The sequence below is a fragment of the Miscanthus floridulus genome, chromosome 1 (assembly GCF_019320115.1).
Source record: "Miscanthus floridulus cultivar M001 chromosome 1, ASM1932011v1, whole genome shotgun sequence".
In the NCBI taxonomy this organism is placed as follows: domain Eukaryota; kingdom Viridiplantae; phylum Streptophyta; class Magnoliopsida; order Poales; family Poaceae; genus Miscanthus; species Miscanthus floridulus.
The window spans coordinates 54041491-54061458 of record NC_089580.1 but is presented as its reverse complement, the minus strand read 5'-3'; the positions used below and the strand labels follow the sequence as shown (position 1 = coordinate 54061458).

The 19968-nt window shown below is 47.1% G+C and overlaps 1 protein-coding gene across 1 annotated transcript; it reads left to right on the top strand.

Annotated features, from left to right (window-relative positions):
- The first annotated feature begins 8008 nt into the window (after positions 1 to 8008).
- Positions 8009 to 11909, top strand: LOC136483957 (protein DETOXIFICATION 40-like). Its single transcript, XM_066481129.1, has 7 exons — positions 8009 to 8437; positions 8553 to 9184; positions 9293 to 9349; positions 9497 to 9735; positions 10887 to 11005; positions 11107 to 11193; positions 11735 to 11909. The coding sequence occupies exons 1-7, from the start codon at positions 8087 to 8089 to the stop codon at positions 11801 to 11803; spliced, it is 1554 nt and encodes a 517-aa protein (XP_066337226.1). The 5' UTR covers positions 8009 to 8086; the 3' UTR covers positions 11804 to 11909.
- Positions 11910 to 19968: the final 8059 nt, after the last annotated feature.

Genomic DNA, 19968 nt, shown 5'->3' with positions numbered 1-19968 from the left:
CACCTCGGTGTGGGTGGTAGCCCCGAGCGGGCCCCTCGTTGTCGTGGCGTCATCGCCTGCTGACCGCCTCACGGTCTCCCTGCACCTCACGTCAATTGCCGAGGTGGTCCGGGAGCACGGGGACCCTGTGGGCTATTGGCGCTCGGTCGGGCTCGGGACGAGCCGAGGCTTCCCTGTCCTATCGAGGCGGTGCCGTGAGAAGGTTTGAGGCGCCCCCGCGCCGTCGGGAGGCGGAACTCTCGGCCTACTGAACCGCAGCAGTCTCTAGGAGATCGCGGAGCTCGCCGCGGACCCGCCGCCCCTCCGTGGTAGAAGGCTCGGGCATTGCGCGGACCAACATTGCCGCAGCCGCGACGTTCTGGCTGGCGCGATTGAAGACTGGGGGTTGCTCGCTCCCTTCATCGTCATGGATGCGGTGATGCACATCGTGGGCTCTTCATCGGGCTCCCCTGCCTTCGCCACGGCCTCGCTGTTCCTGTTCGAGAGAGTCTCGAAGCTGCTGCAGAAGGAGTTGGTCTTGCTCGACCTTGGCCTGGAGCTCACGGAGCTGCTCTAGGTCTGGGCGCTGAGGTCGTGCAAGAACGACGTTCTCATTTCGTGCGGCAGGCAGGACATTGCGTGGGGGCGTGATGGCGCCCGCCCCTAGATGGAGTGGGGAGCGGCTACCTGCCCCCTCATCCTCTTCGCCTGCCCTCGGCATCCCGAGCCCGACGTGGAAACACTTGCGAGAGGGGTCGTAAGTGCCTTCGTCGTCGGAGTCGGAGTAACCAAAGCAGTAGTCGCTTGCGGCCAAGAACTAGCACAAAATCCTAGGGTCGTGAAGCCCGGAGAAATCCACTCCGGGCCATGCCTCGTCCTCATCCGAGGAGTCGGCATGGGTGCTTAGGTCGAGACCGAAGCGCAGGCAGCGCTCTGAGGGATCCTTACGAGCGGTGGCGTAGGCGTAAGGAACGGCGGCATTTCTCAACCCAAAGGGGTATGGGGATGGTGCCGTCGCCAGATTCTGCTCCGCCGGGGTCAGTTCTCCAAGCAGTGCTGGAGTGGAGCTTGACGACCGGGCACCATCGCAAGCCACCGACGTTTTCCCTTTGTCCAAGCTCAGGCCAGGCAGGTCCCCAGCCAGGGACCCCGTACCAACAGCTAGTCGTAGGGTATCGGCGGGGAGTGGCGTGCCGCCCCGGGTTCGCTTAGCGTCGGGGTGGCCTTGCTCGCGGCGTGCCTGGCAAGCGCGGCGAGAGCGGCCGCCCGGGCGCCGCCTGCGCCTGGGCTGCCGGTGCGTAACTTCATCGTTGGACGGTGGGGCTCGTGGAGTGAGGAGTACCATGTCGTACTCATGCCCTAGAGACATGAACTCTAGGCTCCCGAACCAAACTACGGTGCCGAGACGCAATGGTCGTACGGGGTCTGCCATCCGGAACCTGCTGGGATGACGAAACCGACACGCAGATGCCCCTACCTGGCGCGCCAACTGTCGGTGTTTCAGATCGGGGGGTCCTCAACCGACTAGTGAATTTGTTCTGCGTGATCCCGAACCGGATGGTGATGCAAAGAGACACAAGGTTTATACTGGTTCAGGCAATCGGCGCCTTACGTCCAGTCTGAGAGATCGAACTTGTATTCCTTGCACCGAAGTGCTCGTAGTAGGGGGTTACAAGCTAAGGGAGAGAGGGAAACTAGTCCCAGGTCTCGGTGGGGTGTCGTGTGGACCGTCTGAGACGTTGCTCTCAAGCGGCTGGAATGTGTGCGTGTGTGGTTTTGGTGTCCCCCCCTAAGTGACCCAAGTCCTCTCCTTTTATAGTTGAAGGGAGGACAAGGGCAGTACATGTATTACTATGCGGCGTCGTGCCGACAGGGACAGCATGTCCGAGCCCTGTGGCCCGTTCCTGTGGCGGTGTGGTCGTCGGAGTGGTCCTTCCTTGGAGTACTAGGGCGACGTGGTCGTCCCATCAGGTCCTGTGCGTCGTGGGAGCCCAGGGAGTGTCTCAGAGCAGACGTGGCGGCGAACGTGCAAGCCACGGTGGACAGATTGTGCGCGAGGCTGAGGTCTGGTTGGTGCCGAGGCTTGTACTACGGTGAGGGGTCTCGGCAGGCACGAACCCCGAGGCTGCCGAGGCCCTGGTGTACAGTGCCGAGGTCTCGAGCGATCGGCGGGTCGTGGGCACAGTGGTAGGACACAGTGGCCGGTAACCCCTGTCATACCCTGTCCCTGGCGCTGATCGTGGGCATAGTGTTGGGACACAGTGGCCGGTAATCCCCGCCGTGCCCTGTCCTGGTCGGTATGGCGCTGATGCGACTTCGGGTCGCGTCGGCCGTTCTGTGACGTTGAGCCGCTGTCCGGCTGAGATTGCGGGAGTGGTTGAGAGTATTAATGAGACGTGACGCGCTGTCGGGAGGGTCGGCCGAGGCGGGGACGACGGACCGTTGACGAGCCGGCCTCGAGCGACTCGAAGAATGAGGCCTCGCGCGAGACGGAGACCAGGCTCCTTTCCGAGGCCTTGCGCGAGAGGCCTCGCGCGATACGGAGAATGTGCCTCCTGCCGAGGCCTTCCGTGGAGAGCCTCGGGCGAGGCGGAGACGGTGTTCCCTGCCGAGGCCTTCCCTGGGGGGCCTCGCGCGAAGCGGAGTTGGTGTCAGGATGCCGAGACCCCCTGCTTGAGGCTTGAGGCGAGGAGGGGGAGGACCCAGTGGGCCTGGTCGCGACGGGGAGGGGCCCACGACTTACCTTTTTGCCTTTATTATTTTTTAGATGGGACTTGGGCAACCTATTTGATGTTTTGCTTGGGGTACCCCATTCCAAGGTACCCGACAAGTGCCAAACTAAAAACACTCGACAAATATTCTGACACTCGGCAAACTATCTGTTGCCCAGTGCCTTACTAGAAAACACTCGACAAACATTCTGACACTCGGTAATTCTACTGAAAAACACTCGGCAAACTCCGGCACTCGGCAAATATGGAAAAAACACTCGGCAAATTACGACACTCGACAAACATCGCGCCACGTGTCCCTCCATGCAATGAGAAAAATAAATAAAAAATAAAAAAAATCCTTTGCCGAGTGTCAGATCTAGGACACTCTGCAAACACTGACACTCTGCAAACACTGCTTTGCCAAGTGCCAGATCCAGGACACTCGGCAAAGCCCCCGCCCGCCGCACACTTAACATGCACGCACACCCCCCTCCTTCCCTACCCCGCTCCCTGCTCCCTCTCCCTGCCCGCCGCTCCCCTCTCCCAGCTGCCTCCGCGCCCCTCCCTTCATCCCCTCCTCCCTTTCCGGCACCGGCACGCCCCTCCCCTCCCTCTCCGGCGCCCCCTCCCTCCACTCCTCCCTCTCCGACGTCGGCGCGGCCCCGCCCTCCCCTCCCTCTCCGTTGTGCCCCCTCCCCTCCCTCTCCGGCGCGGCCCCGCCCTCCCCTCTCTAGATTCGCCCGACGCTCAGCTCCCTCCTCCCCAGATCTACCCGCCCGCGCCCTCGCTCTGGCGCGCCCCTCCCCTCCCTCTCCGACGCGGCCCTCCCCTCCTCCTCCTCCCTGGATCCGGCTGCCGCCGCTCCCCCTCTCTCTCCCGGTGGCAGCGTGGTGCTGGTGGTGGTGTGGCGTCGGCGGGAGGGGTGGTGGTGGTGGTGGCATGGCGTTGGCGGGAGGCGTGGTGGTGGTGGTGGCGTGTTGGCGCCGAGCGTGTCGACAGCGGGCGTGGTGGCGGTGAGCGTGGCGGCGGCGGGCGTGGTGGTAGCTGCAGGAGCTGCGCGAGCCAATCGAGCGCGAGGAGGCGGCGCTGTTGGTGGAGGGGCTGGCGTGGTGGTTCTGTTTTTTTTGTTTTTTTTTGGGACAAATATTTGCCGAGTGTTTCTTGAGCACTCGGCAAATGCACGATAGAAAACACTCGGCAAAGAAACATTTGCCGGCACTGTGTACGCCGAGTGCCGTTTGCCGAGGATAACACTCGGCAGAGGCTTTGTCGGGTTTTTTTTTGGGCTTCGCCGTGGACACAAGGCAATGCTGGGCATTCTGGTAGTGCCCCCCCGGGGGGCAGTGCGACGGCCAGGGGCCCATGGCGCTGGGCCCATGAGTATACCCTGTACAGTACATGTATTTAGGCCCAATAGCTCATACGCTCGCTTCTATTCACGCGTGAGTCGCGCAGGCCTGGAGTGTGGAGTCACGACCTATTTGCGATCGCGAGTCGGGGCTTCGCTTCGCGGCCGCCGGTCGGTGACGGCGTGCTGCACTGCTGCTGCGGGCAGCGGGCGCGGGTTCGCAGATCGAGTAGTTCGTGTCGCCTTGATCGATCGTACCTGTATCTCTGGTCTGGCCACTGGACAGCGGTAAGTAACTGCAGTTCAGAGTTCACTAGTTCAGTTTATCAGTTATATAGGGATAGGGCTTGGCGTGGGCGTGGCGGCCTGCACTTGCAGAGTTGCAAACTGTTTGATCTAATTTTCTAATTTTCTAAATTCTAATTCAGGCCTTGTTTAGATTGAAGAAAATTTCAACCCAATGAATAGTAGCACTTTCGTCTTATTTGGTAAATATTGTCCAATTGTGGACCAACTAAGCTCAAAAGATTCATCTCGTGATTTCCAACTAAACTGTGCAATTAGTTATTTTTTTTACCTACATTTAATACTCCATGCAAGCGTCCAAAAATTGATGTGATGGAGAGAGAGTGAAAAAACTTGGAACTTTGGAGCAAACTAAACAAGGCCTCAATATATTTTTTTGAACATGTTAGATGTTGCGTACTCAGAAAAGGATAAAATTGATCTCGACAAGATTTTGCATCAAAAAATGTCCGAAGACGGTTTCTAAAAAAGCACTGAAGCTCTATAGTTCTATTTGAGGTAGACATAATAGTTATTATTTTATCCTTTTTTAGCTTCTTTGTTGTACTGTCATTTTTTATGAACTAAATATATGTTGCAAGATCTCTTATTAACAGTACTGCTAGTAAATATGCCTATGCGTTGCAACGAGAGAAAAAACAAACTATTAAACATTCATACAAAATGATAATGTGAATGGTACATATCTACTTACATTTTACGCTTTTATAATTTATTTTGTGATGACCGTCACATTCATAACATAAGTGAATGCCACAATAAATAACAATGTCCTATTAAACCTGTATCGAATTAAAATACACCTTGGTATATTTTTTCTTCCATTGCAAATTGTATAATTATTTAGATATAAATATATCATAACTTTAAATTTCCATACTACCCATGTGTAAAGGATTGGTCTATGTGTAAAGGATTGGTCTGTCCGCTAATTATTTCTATGACGCAATATAGAACTTTGTAACTTTTTTGACGCATCGTATCAACCTCCTTAACTTTTTTTGTCAATGTGTAAAGGATTGGTCTGTCCGCTAATGATTATGATGGGAGAACTCTCTTGATTTTTCACACGGCAGCCCACGTCAGGAATTACATAAATATATTTGTTTAGATTTCATTAGACAATAATCTGCCCAAGATTCTGGTTCAGGAAATAATTAGTTCTACCATTGACTAATCCATATTTTAATAAAAATAAGTTTTGTTTCTAATCAAAACTACATCAGATGGTGTAAATCTTTCTCCTCAAAACTTAATGCGCAAACAAACATAATAATTGTTGAAAAGTAGGGGTTATGCACCAGGACTTGCCTTGGGTAGGAACCTGACATCGAAAAGTTAGTGAATGATTTGGGAACACGGACGACGAGGACATCCTCCTCGTACTCTTCGGCCACCTCCACGCACTCTAAGTCTGCCTCTGGCACGTTCCCGGTCATCGCCAAACCTATATATAATTGTTGAAAAGTAGGGGTTATGCACAGAGGCTTGCCTTGGGTAGTAGGAACCAAACATCGAAAAGTTAGTGAAGGCTTCGAGAACACCGACGACGAGGACATCCTCCTCGTACTCCTCGGCAATCTCTACGTATTCCGGATCTGCCTCTGGCACATTCTCGGTCATCACCAAACCTATATGCATGCAACATATGCAATGATGATTTAACACACATATAGACAAAGCACAACCTAACAATATTCGTATCATCTATGGATATGTCACATTTTTACGAAGCTAACAAAACTTGTTTGGTATTTTTCTAGGGCGAATTTTACAAGATCTTTGTTTTTATAGAAAAAGAGAAAATTGAAAGAAAAGGAAAAATGCTTGCATGTGCTTGTTCCAGCCCACAACCAAGCTAGCCCAACTGCAAGGATTCAGCCTAGGTTGAAAAAGAAGCCCATCAGGAGATACCCACTCGGATCTGGACATTTTCCATCAGGAACGCCGATCTATTTCAAAAACTATTAAGGCACTCACACCTTTTTCTTTCTCTGGCATCTTTACATCTAGAACCCCGTATTTCTTTCTATTCTCTTCCCACTTCTAATCTCTGCAATGGTAACATAACCGGGAATGGATACGAGATAGAGCCGGTGTTGGGCAGGGCTGGACAAAGAAAAGCCAAAATTTTTGCCTCTTTAGTATTAGATAGGTACCAAATAATAGATAATAGATATACTTTAATTAACCGTCGTATGAAAATATTAGATTGCCATGTCCTTAATGTCTTGCTCCTCCAAAGACCCTAGAAATTGTTGAGATGGGCCTGGCCGCAACGGAGCACGGCCGCAGCAGCGACCATGTGCAGTGACCTGCCATGACCCATGAGGCCTCCCGTGCCCGTCCTTGGTGTGCTTCCTGACGTGCGCGCCCTGGAGGACCGCCTGTCGCTGTCGGCCAAGCTCTTCCATGATCAATGTCCTCGGCCTTGTCGAACCTCGCCGTGGCCATTTTTGATCGTCAACAGGATCGATCTCCCTCTGCGAAGCCTCCAAAGATGACGCGACGTAACATAACCAGAACATCTAGGCTAGGTTATTGAACATAAGTCCTTGGTTAGATTCATATTATTCATCTCAATCCCCGTATGTTAAAATAAATTAAAGTAGAATTAAATTAAGTTTTATTTTAATTCGCTCCAATATATATAAATTAAAGTAAATACACGTGAATACGCGTGCATCAAAAGGCCTAAATTGGATAAGTATCAATGCTCCCCGGTGGACAGTAGTGCAATCAATGCTCTGCCTCTATCGGAGTAGATCTGTACGGGGCTCGGTCCCGGCTTCTTTGCCACGAATCCTCCCCGTCGTGTGAACTGGTCACCCTGCACTGCACCCGCCATTACCGTGCGTGTCCTCGCAAGTGTCCAGGCTTCTGACGGAACGCACGGGCAGCGGCAAGCCGGATCCGCATGAATTATTTTCAAGAGAACATTCTTTGTTACTACTCTCTCTCTATGAAAGAATACGGTTCTCGTTTTCCGACACGTCAATCAGTTAGAATTTTGATTAAAATTATATAAAAAATACCAACATTTCTGATACAAAATTAGCATCATTAGATTAATAATAGAATATATATTTTTATAATAAATTTATTTAGAGACATAAATATTAATAATATTTACTATAAATTTGATCAAACTTGAGCTACTTTGATCAGCACGGATCACGTAATTGTATTCTTATGTGGACGGAGGGAGTACTGTAGTAAAATATCATAAGTTCATAATTCTTTGCAAGTTCTGGTTGCTGTCTGCGTCTGCCAGCAGAGGCCTACGTACACTACGTTTGTCCTGGACGACTGGATCTCGTCACTCGTGAGTGGTCTAGCACTCTAGCTCGCTCGCACGTCATTGCTGAAAATGGCCAGCCGCGCCGCTTGTGTTGCAAGGCGACAGCGACAGATGTGAGGAGCTATAGAGTATTTATTTACGTCTGCATGACCTACTCCATCGCACAGATCAGAATCAGAACACCGGCGAAATATCTCTATACAGATACAGCCAGCCTCGCTAATTTCACATCGAACGTATGCGTACACTACAGGCGCGGCCACAACTCGCAGTGCGCCGCGGATCGGATGCACAGAACGAATGGCATAAACCACAGCAACCAACAGCTATCACACGCATTTCTGCAAAGCTGAGCTGAAAGCCGCATGCACACACAAGCACATAGACGACAGCTTGCGTAGAGCGACTCTATCCGTCGCCGGCGCCGTCTCACCAGCTATGGGCACGGCGAGTGATCAGAACACGCCGCTCCTCCTGTCGGCAGATGGCGGCGACGGCGTCGTGGCGCTGCCGGGCGACGACGCTGGCGGCGGCGGGCACGGGGTGAGCGCGCAGCTGGAGCGTATCCTAGGCGACGAGTCGGCGCCCCGTGCACGGCGGCTGGCGCGCGCGGCGCGGGTGGAGCTCCGCCTGCTGGTGGCGCTGGCCGCGCCGGCCGTGGCCGTCTACATGATCAACTACTCCATGTCACTGTCCACGAGGATCTTCTGCGGGCAGCTCGGCACGCTCGAGCTCGCCGCCGCCTCGCTCGGCAACGTCGGTATCCAGGTCTTCGCATACGGCCTCATGGTACGTAATATAACGACGTGCCTTTGATTTCTTCATTCATCGCTGCCAACAGACGTGTCAGTGTTACGTATATCTTTGTTCTTACTATACTGAACATTTGGTTGTTGCATTGCAGCTGGGCATGGGCAGCGCGGTGGAGACGCTCTGCGGGCAGGCCTACGGCGCGCACAAGTACGACATGCTGGGAATCTACATGCAGCGCTCCATCGTCCTGCTCACCGCCACCGGCGTCCCGCTCGCCGTCATCTACGTGTTCTCGAAGCAGATCCTGCTGCTGCTGGGGGAGTCGGAGCGGATCGCGGAGGCGGCCTGGGTGTTCGTGCTCGGCCTCATCCCGCAGATCTTCGCCTACGCCTTCAACTTCCCCATCCAGAAGTTCCTGCAGGCGCAGAGCATCGTGGCGCCCAGCGCCTACATCTCCACGGCCACGCTGGCCGCGCACCTGGCCCTCAGCTGGTTCGCGGTCTACAGGCTGGGGCTGGGCCTGCTGGGCGCGTCGCTGATCCTCAGCCTCAGCTGGTGGATCATCGTCGCCGCGCAGTTCGTGTATATTGTTAAGTCACAGAGGTGCCGCCGGACGTGGACGGGCTTCTCCTGCAGGGCGTTCTCCGGCTTGCCGGAGTTCCTCAAGCTCTCGTTCGCGTCGGCGGTCATGCTTTGCCTCGAGACGTGGTACACGCAGATCACCGTGCTCATAGCGGGCTTGCTCAAAGACCCGGAGATCGCCCTTGATTCTCTTGCTGTCTGGTATGTTCTGTTAATAGTCAATTAATTACTCACAATTGTTTCTTGGATGGACACCTGCTAATGCCTTTTAGTTGTTCCATTCACAATGTCAACTCTCGACTCGATCAGCATGTCCATATCAGGATGGGTGTTCATGGTGTCGGTAGGCTTCAACGCTGCTGCTAGGTAACTTTTTGTAGCAACACACTGCTGCTCACACAGCACTCAACTAGATCAACAGAATTAACGAGAACCACTAAACAAAATCAACACGTGCTAGATGTATAAATGTATATACTATGAGTCTGAACGTATACGACGACGACATTGCAGCGTGAGGGTGAGCAACGAGCTCGGAGCCGGGCACCCCATGGCGACATCTTTCTCTGTCAAGGTCGTGACCACGCTGTCTTTGATGGTGGCGTCCATTATAGCAGTCATCGTCATGTGCCTCCGCGACTACATCAGCTACGTCTTCACCAAAGGGGATGACGTCGCGCGAGCCGTGTCCACCATGACCCCGCTGCTCGCCGTCACCATCGTGCTCAACGGCATTCAGCTCGTCCTATCTGGTATACACATTATATACTCCTACTCCTATATGTTTAGTACTACTTTTCTCAATTGAAAGTCATTTTGGCTTTTCGGTACACAGCTATGTATCTAGATATATACGCTATGTCTTAATACATCGTAAAAACTATTACTCTGTCTCATAATATACATGACATTGTAGAATCTGTCACAGTTATCAATGCTGAAGGCAAAAGACCTCAATGGCCCTACAAAGGAATCATAACCTAGCCTCTAGCCCATCCGTGACCCCTTTGCATCGAGCGCAACCCCACCCACGCTACCCCTATGCTTCGGGCTCTGCCCACATTCGCCCTCCTCTGTGTCCTTCAGGGTCAGAGCATCGTGGTCCTTCGTTCCCTTCATGTCGGGCCCTACTAGGGGGCTAATGTCGGGGAGCAGGCGTTGGCTTGGAGAGGGGCGTCATCAGGGAAGGGGTCATCGGCTGTGGAAGGGCAAGCCACCACCCTCTCACCAGGTGCCGCCTTGGCACCGGGTGGTACCGTCTTGGTGCACCCTCGGCTCGGCGGCGCCTGGTGGACCCGGCTTGGTGTCGGACCGATCCGTCTTTGGTGTTGTCCTCTAACCGCACCACCTGGACATTGCTAGCTGCTGACCACCAAGAGGATGGCGTAGAATGGGAGGGAAGTGGATCCTGCCACCCTTGCTTTGGGGAGAAAATCGGGATGGTGGGTGCGAGCGTTTGTGTGCGAGCTGTGGCAATCATAATGGACGGGATAAGGCTCCTCCCACCATGAGAATTTTTTCCTTTTTTATTCACCCTAGGTCACTGGATGGAAACAACAACGAGATGGATGGACTGGTGGTATGGTTGGGTGGAACCCGCATGATAGGCTATAGTATTAAGTATTATAATACAAAATTTGAATGCTATAAAGTCAAGTATTTTGATCGAGACGAAGGCCGGAGAGTTTAAATCTAGAAAAAACAAAATGAATTATAGTTTGGAACGAAGAAAGTGGTGACTTCATTTTCTCCATTGGACCATACATCAATCATTTTCTCCATGGTGGCGTGTTCTTTAGCAGCTAATACTTGGTGCTCTTGGGTTTGTCTTACTGGCTTTAATCGACTGGTGGCTTGAGTGGTTGAAAAGATGACACTGATCTTCTTCTTTTTTTCTTTGCAGGTGTGGCGGTTGGCTGCGGGTGGCAGGCGTTCGTGGCATATGTGAACATCGCGTGCTACTACGGCATTGGGACCCCGCTTGGCTGCGTTTTGGGATTCTACTTTGATCTAGGTGCCATGGTAAAGCTGTAGATTTCCTATTAGAAAATCACACTCTTTCAATTATATATCCTGTGTGTTTTGTTCAAGGAGATAACGGCAACCCACATGTGTACATGCAGGGAATATGGGGTGGAATGATAGGTGGATTGATTGTTCAGACGCTTATTCTTATCTGGGTCACACTTCACACTGATTGGAATAAAGAGGTATTGTAAAGTTTTCATAACCTTATGCATCTACTTTTAAAGGGACACACATAGAGCATATTCTTTACACCCTTTTATTCTGAACATGAGCCTTTTGATACATTTGCCACAATATGGGTTTCACTATGAAACTTTGACTTGCAACTTTTTTGGAATATATGTACCATCAATCATGTGTTGCCAATTAATCTACAAGTTCTTTATATAGATTTGGGTCAAGTCAAATAAGTTTGACCAACTAAAAGCCTGAATCAATCTATAATTGGAATCAGATGGAGTATACATGCATATTGCAATTTATGTGCTTTATATGAGTTAACTATATATGTGTGTGTCATCAGTAACTTGGAAAAATATATATATGCAAATGGAATTAAGGTTCAGAGTTAATATAATAGTATCTCAAAACCATGAAGACGATGAATTTGGTTCTATACATGTATTTTAGCGACAATATAATGATCTAGAATTATTTGGAGAAAGAAAGAAGATTTTACTGTTAACTTTGCATATACACACTTAACTTTGTATTGTATTATAGGTAGAACAAGCGCGCATGAGGCTAAATAAATGGGATGACAAAAAGAAGCCCCTTTTGGCGGAAGATTGAAAAGTTATACGGATGGTGCACGCGGTCTACTATGCATGTCATAAGATTGCCAAAGTTGTTATTAGCTTGTTTGGCATTGAAATGGTAAAACTGAAATTCGAACAAGAAGGGGCTAATGGCACTCTTGAGCCAGAGGGGGTGAATAGCCTCTAAAAATTTCTACAACAACACTAAGCAAAGCGGTTAGACAAATATTTAGAGAAGCGAATGTTGCGCTAGCCTACTAAAAATGCAAGTCACCTACCACAATTCTAATTTCTATAATCTCTAAGTACACAAAGTCTATGTCACTACACTAAGTTAGTGAGCTCTCAAAGACTAACTAAAGAGCCTCACTAACCACTAGACTCGACACAAGCTACCTCTCAAAACTAATTATACTAAAGAGTTTAACTACACTAAGAATGTAAAACAAGAGATGGACAGTGAGTTATACCGCCATATTGAGGAATGAGCCAATCAATAGATGAAGTCAATCAATCACAATGAATACCAAGAAATCCTCAGAACAATGATGACACAATGAATTTTTACCGAGGTTCACTTGCCGGCAAGCTAGTCCTCGTTGTGGCAATTCACTCACTTAGAGGTTCACGTGCTAATTGGCATCACACGCCAAACCCACAACCGGGTGCCGCACAACCAACATAAGATGAGGATCACACAAGCCACGAGCAATGCACTGGAGTACCTTTTGGCTCTCCACCAGAAAAAGGTCAAGAACCCCTCACAATCACCACGATCGGAGCCGGAGACAAGCACCTTCCTTCGCTTGATGATCCTTGCTGCACCAAGCCGTCTAGGTGGCGGCAACCACCAAGAGTAACAAGTGAAACCCATAGCGAAACACAATTACCAAGTGCCTCTAGATGCAATCACTCAAGCAATGCACTTGGATTCACTCCCAATCTCATAAAGATGATGAATCAATGATGTAGATGAGTGGGAGGACTTTGGCTAAGCTCATAAGGTTTCTATGTCAATGCAAATGGCTAAGAGGGTGAGCTTGAGCCGGTCAAACGATATTTATAGACACCCCCAAACAAAAGAGCCATTAACTCTATTATTGGGCTGCCTGCGTGTTGACCGGACATGTCTGGTGTGGTGGACGGACGCGTCCGGTCGCTCCGCGAGAGCCACGTGTCCCCTTCAAATGAGTTAGCCATTGGCGCCCCGATGGCTCTCTCTATCACACTCTAACACAACTGATTGGACACACTGTTAGAAAGTGATCGGATGCAGGAGAGGCAGCGTCAGGTCAAGTCCAAAGAGCTCCCAGAGCTGCTCGAACATGACCGAACGCGCCCGGTACTACCGACCAGACACAGCCGACGTTAGGTCACACACCCTCGAGCTCACCTCCTGCATAGACCAGACGTGACCCCTAGCGTCAGGTCAAATGTTTCACTCAGAGTCCGATCGAGGTCAAAAACTACACCGTGAGGTTCAGAGCATGACCAGACGTGTTAGATCTCCATCGATCGGATGCACGTCAGAGTCTGTTCATCTATGACTAAGTCATTCGCCTTGGGGTCAAAAACCAAATGCGTCTGGTCCTAATTCTAGACATGTTCGATCACTTCTGCAACACAAGCCCGAGCCTAGGTAAAATACCGAACACGTCTGGTCTCAATTCTAGACGCGTCCGTTCACCTTGTGACCCACGCGACTAACTCCTTTTCAACTCTAACTCCTTCACCCTTGCTCAAATGTGCCAACCACTAAGTGTATCACCTTGTGCACGTGTGTTAGCATATTTTCACAAATATTTTCAAGGGTGTTAGCTCTCCACTAGAATCTAAATGCATATGCAATGAGTTAGAACATCTAGTGGCACTTTGATAACCGCATTTCACGACGAGTTTCACCCCTCTTAATAGTACGACTATCTATCCTAAATATGATCATACCCACTAGGTGTCTTGATCACCAAAACAAAATGGCCCTATGGATTTCACCATTGACTTGAGCCCATTTTGTTTTTGTTTTTCTTCTTTTCCAAGCTTGAGCCCTTGATCACCATGGCCTCTCCACCATCATCATGATCTTCATTGTTTGCTCCACCACTTGGAATGTGCAACCCTATCTCATGATCACTTAGAGCAAAGGTTAGCACATAGGGTTTCATCAATTCACCAAAACCAAATTAGATCTTTCAATCTCCCCCTTTTTAGTAATTGATGACAACCCTTTCACAAAGGTATGAATTTAAATACAATTTGAATTCATGTTGCTTGCCCAAAATTTTTACCATGTGTAAAGGATATGGACAAGTTTCATGAACCCCATTGGTAGCATTAGATCCCCATACATATATACTAAGAGTTTGGATAGAAGCTTGCACATATGCATGGATTTGAGATGTGGGAGAGCAATGTCTACCAAATGATGCCAAGGTATAAGAAATGGACCTTTGAAGTGTGATACCAATCGGAGTGCACCAAATATACCATCCTTAGAACCATTTCTAGTTAGATACCACTTGCAAAGACAAGAACTAGATACCTCATGAGATCAACATTTAGAAGCAATGTTCTAGTACCACTTGTGAAAGCAAAGCAAGGCATATCTAACTACCACCTATGCATGCTAGTTTTTCATTTCATCATTCAAACCTACAATTAGCATACACCACACAAGCATGGAATTTTAATTTAAAAACTTGTGTCATGCAAGCACACATATGAAATGCACATTCAAATGCATCAATCAAGTTTATAAGGTTGCTCCCCCTACTTATGTGCTCAAATTTTAATTGATCCCTTTACTTTCATATTTCTCCCCCTATGTCAAAGTTCTCCCCTTTTGTCATTTAACTTTATCTTTGTGCAATTTCTCCACCTTTGTCATCAATGACCACAAATGTTCAATTTTAGATATGGTAAGATTATCAATGTCAATCAATGGGGTGAGGACCATTTTCCCAAATTTAGTCCAATCTAGAACACTTGCCAAAGATATTTAACTCGGTTTGATCCAAGGACGAGCTTCTTCACACCTCATTTCAAGGGTTATCTTGTACCATGTTGTGTTAAACACTTATAGCTCATTTTCTAGATCAACCACTAGGTTCACAAGCCCACAAACATATCATATGCTACCACTAGATCAAGTCAAGCATAGAAGCAATAGTGGTACCATACAAACATCAAATTCATTTGATTTTTATGAATGAGCCTATAAGACATGAGGAATGACTAGATGCACTAAATATGTCCTTAGTAAAGAATGTATGCATGCCAATCAACTTTTACCTTGGATTGCTCGAAGGAGAGGAATGTCATATAGGTGGGGGCGCATCAACACATATTTGAGAAATCTAATATGTTCAACTCATTCCATAGCTTGTAAAACCTCTTCCTATCTAGTGGCTTAGTGAATATGTCGGCAAGTTGATCTTTGGTGCCCACACTCTCAATGCAAATGTCTCCTTTTTGTTGATGATCTCTTATGAAATGGTGGCAGATATCAATATGCTTTGTTCTTGCATGTTGAACTGGATTGTTTGTCAACTTGTTTGCATTTTTATTGTCACATAGCAATGGCACTTTCTTGAACTTGATTCCAAAGTCATTCAAGGTGGCCTTCATCCAAAGAATTTGTGCACAACAACTACCGGTGGATATGTATTCGGCTTCGGTGGTTGATAATGCAACACTATTTTGCTTCTTTGATGACCATAAAACAAGTGATCTTACCAACAATTGACATGTGCTTGAGGTGCTTTTCCTTTCAACATTGCATCCCGCATAGTCAGAGTTTGAATATCCAACAAGTTCAAACTTTGATCCTTTGGGATATCACAAACCAATATCTTGTGTATGCTCTAAGTACCTCAATATTCTTTTCGTAGCCTTCAAATGACTTTCTCTTGATTAGGCTTGAAATCTTGCACACATGCACACACTAAACATGATATCTGGTCTTGATGCGGTCACATAGAGTAGACTTTCAATCATAGACCGATACAACTTTTGATCCACCATGTTGCCACTTGCATCACTATTTAAATTTCCATTTGTTCCCATTGGTGTACTAATGGCCTTGCTCTCATTCATGCCAAACTTCTTAAGCATGTCTTTGATGTACTTGCCATGACTCACAAATGTACCATTCTTCAATTGCTTGATTTGAAGACCAAGAAAGTAACTCAACTCTCCAATCATGAACATCTCAAACTCATTAGCCATCATCTTCCCAAACTCTTCACAAAAGTCTTGATTGGTCGATCCAAATATAATGTCATCAACATAGATTTGCAACACAAACAAGTCCTTGCCGATCTTGGTGAAAAGAGTAGTGTCAACCTTGCCCATCATGAACCCTTTAGAGAGTAGGAAGTCACTCAACCTCTCATACCATACTCTAGGTGCTTGCTTTAAGCTATATACTGCCTTCTTCAACTTGAACATATGGTCGGGCTTCTTGTCATCTTCAAAACCGGGAGGTTGCTCAACATATACTTCTTTATTGATGTAGCCATTTAGAAATGCACTCTTGATATCCATTTGATAGAGCTTGATGTTGTGGGCACAAGCATAGGCTAGCAAGATTCTAATTGCTTCCAATCTAGCAACCGGGGCACATGTTTATCTAAAGTCAAGACCTTCCACTTGAGTGTATCCTTGTGCTACCAATCTTGCTTTGTTACTTACAACTATCCCATCTTGATCTTGCTTGTTTCTATAGACCCATTTGGTTCCAATCATATTATGGTTCTTTGGTCTCTCAACTAACTCTCATACTTGATTTCTTGTGAAGTTGTTCAATTCTTCATGCATAGCATTCACCCAATCAACATCCTTCAAAGCTTCATCTATCTTATTTGGTTCAATGGATGACACAAATGAGAAATGCTCACAAAATGAAGCCAATCTTGGTCTTGTTTGTACACCTCTAAAACTATCTTCAATTATAGTGTCCAATGGATGATCTCTTGCAATATGAGTTGGTTGGAGTATTGGAACATTGCTTGCACTTGCTTGATCATTGGGTTGAGATGATGTACTAGCCACTTGTTGATCTTACATATTGTCATGAGAGCCACTTGTGCTTGCTTGATTGGTGTCAACTTGCACATTTGAGTTAGAGAGCACTTGCACTTGATCATCTTCTTCATCATTTACTTGCCTAGGCCTCAATTCACCAACATCCATGTTCTTCATGGCATTTGAAAGTTGAATGTCTCTAACATCTTATAAGTTCTCATTCTCATCTTGGGAACCCTTAGTTTCATCAAATTCAACATTATGAACTTCCTCAAGAGTACCACTTGCCAAATTCTAAACTCTATATGCTTTGCTTTTAGTGGAGTATCTAAGTAGGAATCCTTCATCACACTTCGTCTCAAACTTGTCCAATCTAGTGCATTTCTTCAAGATATAGCATTTGCAACCAAAGACCCAAAAATATGCAATGTTGGGCTTTCTATCATTCAAGAGCTCATAAGGTGTCTTCTCTTTCAATGGGTGACAATATAAGCGGTTGCTATAATAGCAAGCCATGTTGATAGCTTTGGCCCAAAAGGATTGACTCACATTGTACTCACTCAACATTGATCTTGCCATGTCAATAAGTGTTCTATTTTTTCTCTCAACAAGGCCATTTGATTGTGGAGTGTACTTGGCTGAGAATTGATGTCTAATTCCAAATTCATCACATAACTCATCAATTCTAGTGTTCTTAAACTCACTACCATTGTCACTTCTAACTCTCTTGATGATTGTTTCAAACTCATTGCGAATGCCCTCGACAAATGATTTGAATGTTGCAAACACATCACACTTGTCCACTAGAAAGAATGCCCATGTGTATCTAGTATAGTCATCCACTATCACAAAGCCATATTTGTTTCCACCGATGCTAGTATATTGTGTTATCCCAAACAAATCCATGTGCAACAACTCAAATGCTTTACTAGTGCTCATAATGCTCTTCTTAGGATGGGTGTTTCCAACTTGTTTGCCGTCTTGACAAGAGCTACAAAGCTTATTATTTTCAAACACAACATTTTTCAAACATCTAACCAAGTCATGCTTAACCAATCTATTCAATTGTTTTATTCCAACATGACCAAGCCTTGTATACCAAAACCAACCCATACTAGACTTAGTGAACAAGCATGTTGACAATTGAGCTTCACTAGCATTAAAATCAACTAAGTATAGATTCTCATATCTAAAGCCTTTGAAGATCAAGTTAGAGACATCTACACTTATGATCTCTACATCATCTACTCCAAATATGCACTTAAATCCAAGATCACACAATTGAGCCACGGATAGAAAATTAAAGTTCAAGCTCTCAGCTAGCAACACATTGGAAATTCTCATGTCATTGGATATTGCAATCTTACCAAGCCCTTTGACCTTGCCTTTGCCATTGTCACCAAATGTGATACTATCATAGCCATTACTATCATTGGTGTTGATTGAGTTGAACATTCTTGCATCACCGATCATGTGTTGAGTGCACCTACTATCAAGAACCCAATTCCTTCCTTCGGCTTTATAACTAACCTATAAAAGAAGATCAATTCTTTTTAGCTACATAAACTTGCTTGGGTCCTTGAAGGTTAGTCACTAAGCTCTTTGGTACCTAAATGACTTTCTTCTTTGAGCCCATCCATGGTGCACCAATGAATTTAGCCTTTACACCATTAGTACCCTTAGTAAGCATATAGAAAGAATCAAACTTAATTGAGGATACATTAGCATTCTTGTTCTTGTTCTTATTCTTGCAATCATGCTCTTTATGACCAACTTGCTTACAACTAGTGCAAAACTGACCATTATTCTTCACAAAACTAGTCTTGTGAGGAGCAAAGGCCACCTTACCTTTCTTGGGGGTATAGCCCAATCCCTCTTTGTAGAGAGAAGCTCTTTGGCTACCCAAGCACATAAGCAAGTGATCCTCACCACCATAGGCTTTGCCTAAGGCGTGAGTGAGCTCATTGACCTCCTTCTTGAGGGTCTCATTCTCAACCATTAGTGAGACATCATAAGTGAAACCATCACTACTATATGAGGTAGAAGTGGAAGTGCTACAAGAGGGGTTAGTGGGAGCAACAATGATAGGCTTATAGAGTGATTCATCAATTATATCACAAGTTAAGCCTACATCACATGTTGCAACATGCTCTTTCACATTTTGCTCATCAAGTAGAGAGGAATAAGCTTTTTCAAGCTTCTTGTGAGCCTTGCCAAGCTTCTCATGGGCTTCCTCTAGCCTCTCATGAGATGCATTGAGCTCATTGTTGACGGTCACTAACATTAATAATAAACCATCAACATAACCTGCAGATATATTTAATTCCATCACCAAACATAGGTGTAGAGGTTTAAACTAACAAATTCCATAAGTTTTGGTGAATCAGTGTTTTCAGCAGGGTTTATCTAGAAAACCACCAAGGGGGACCTATTCGTCAAAGGAAATTGTGTAATTCCACAGCAAAACCAACGTGGGAAGACTCAAGAAGACTCCAGGAGGCTCTCCACCATAGCGGAGCCCAAGACACTGACATGTGGGGCTAGTTGGCCCCACATGTAGGCCACCTGGCCTTTGGGGTCCACCAGTCAGCCCCTCATTGGTAAGTCGATTCCCTACTGCCTCCTAGGTTGCATCTACACCGTCCTTTAAGTCAGTTTGATCCAAGGGCTCACGATAGATGCTCTGGCCTATATAAATAGCCCTGTACCCCCCTCCCTAAGGCCGTCCTAAAACTCTAATTCATATTCTCCTTATCAGGATCAGAGCCAGCTATCAAGAGAAGATTATTCCTCTTTAGGATCTAGTCTTGTAAATAATAGTGAGATAGAGAGTGAGGGAAGAGTTTGGAGGAGGTGCCGGCCTGTTGGTGCTCTCTCTATGGCTTGTACCTTGGTGGATCCAAGTTCTATCTGTGTCTGAGATTTCTCTGGTAATCAACTTCTGATCCAAGTAAGCTTCTTGTTTATATTGTTCATCAGGTTTGTGACTCTTTTGAGTGCTTTATTCTCTTCCTAGGGGGAGTAAAGTATTAATCATAAGTGTAAGCATGGTGCTTAGACTTAGGTTAATCATAGATGCATCCTGCATTCCGGATCAGTGGTAGCTCACGAGGGTGACTCTTATAGCCTCGTTGAATCCTCTATAGTCCACCTCCCATTTGTAAGGGCACATAGGAC

Coding starts and splice junctions, on each gene's coding strand:
- LOC136483957 (XM_066481129.1), top strand. CDS start 8,087: ATGGGCACGGCGAGTGATCAGAACACGCCGCTCCTCCTGTCGGCAGAT. Junction 8,438..8,552: donor TCTTCGCATACGGCCTCATG/GTACGTAATATA, acceptor GTTGCATTGCAG/CTGGGCATGGGCAGCGCGGT. Junction 11,194..11,734: donor ACACTGATTGGAATAAAGAG/GTATTGTAAAGT, acceptor ATTGTATTATAG/GTAGAACAAGCGCGCATGAG.